The sequence below is a fragment of the Morone saxatilis genome, unplaced genomic scaffold (assembly GCF_004916995.1).
Source record: "Morone saxatilis isolate NCDOM2014 unplaced genomic scaffold, NCSU_SB_2.0 Contig22, whole genome shotgun sequence".
Taxonomy (NCBI): domain Eukaryota; kingdom Metazoa; phylum Chordata; class Actinopteri; family Moronidae; genus Morone; species Morone saxatilis.
In genome coordinates, this window is record NW_023339785.1 from 12586060 (window position 1) to 12586374 (window position 315).

Consider the following 315-nt stretch of genomic DNA (forward strand, 5'->3'; position numbering starts at 1 on the left):
TAAAGATATAATTTGATTTCTAGGGATGAGGACGCAGAGAAGTTAAGCAAAAGTGACGACGGCTCCACTGTCGCTGTGTCTGCACAAGCCCCACCTACCATGCCACACGTCCCCATAACCACACCCCCTCCACCTGTGATGGGCGCCGACATGAGCGCACAGACTGGATACGGCGGATACAGCAGCTGGTACCAGGTAGGAATTTTGAGACTTTAACACAGATGGCAACATTTAAAAAAATAGAAGATGATCGTTTGGATTGTTGTGCTGTTTTGGAAATCATTAAATGAACCAAAATGGCTGAAGAACAACCAT

General features: G+C 46.0%; 1 protein-coding gene across 1 annotated transcript in view; it reads left to right on the top strand.

The window, feature by feature from the left end:
- The window catches only part of si:ch211-114c17.1 (pre-mRNA-processing factor 39), a 7282-nt gene that overhangs the window by 6285 nt on the left and 682 nt on the right, over nucleotides 1-315 (top strand). Inside the window, exon 14 of the mRNA XM_035669234.1 lies at nucleotides 24-195. Coding sequence (XP_035525127.1) covers nucleotides 24-195 — 172 coding nt within the window. The remainder of the gene's footprint in view (nucleotides 1-23; nucleotides 196-315) is intronic.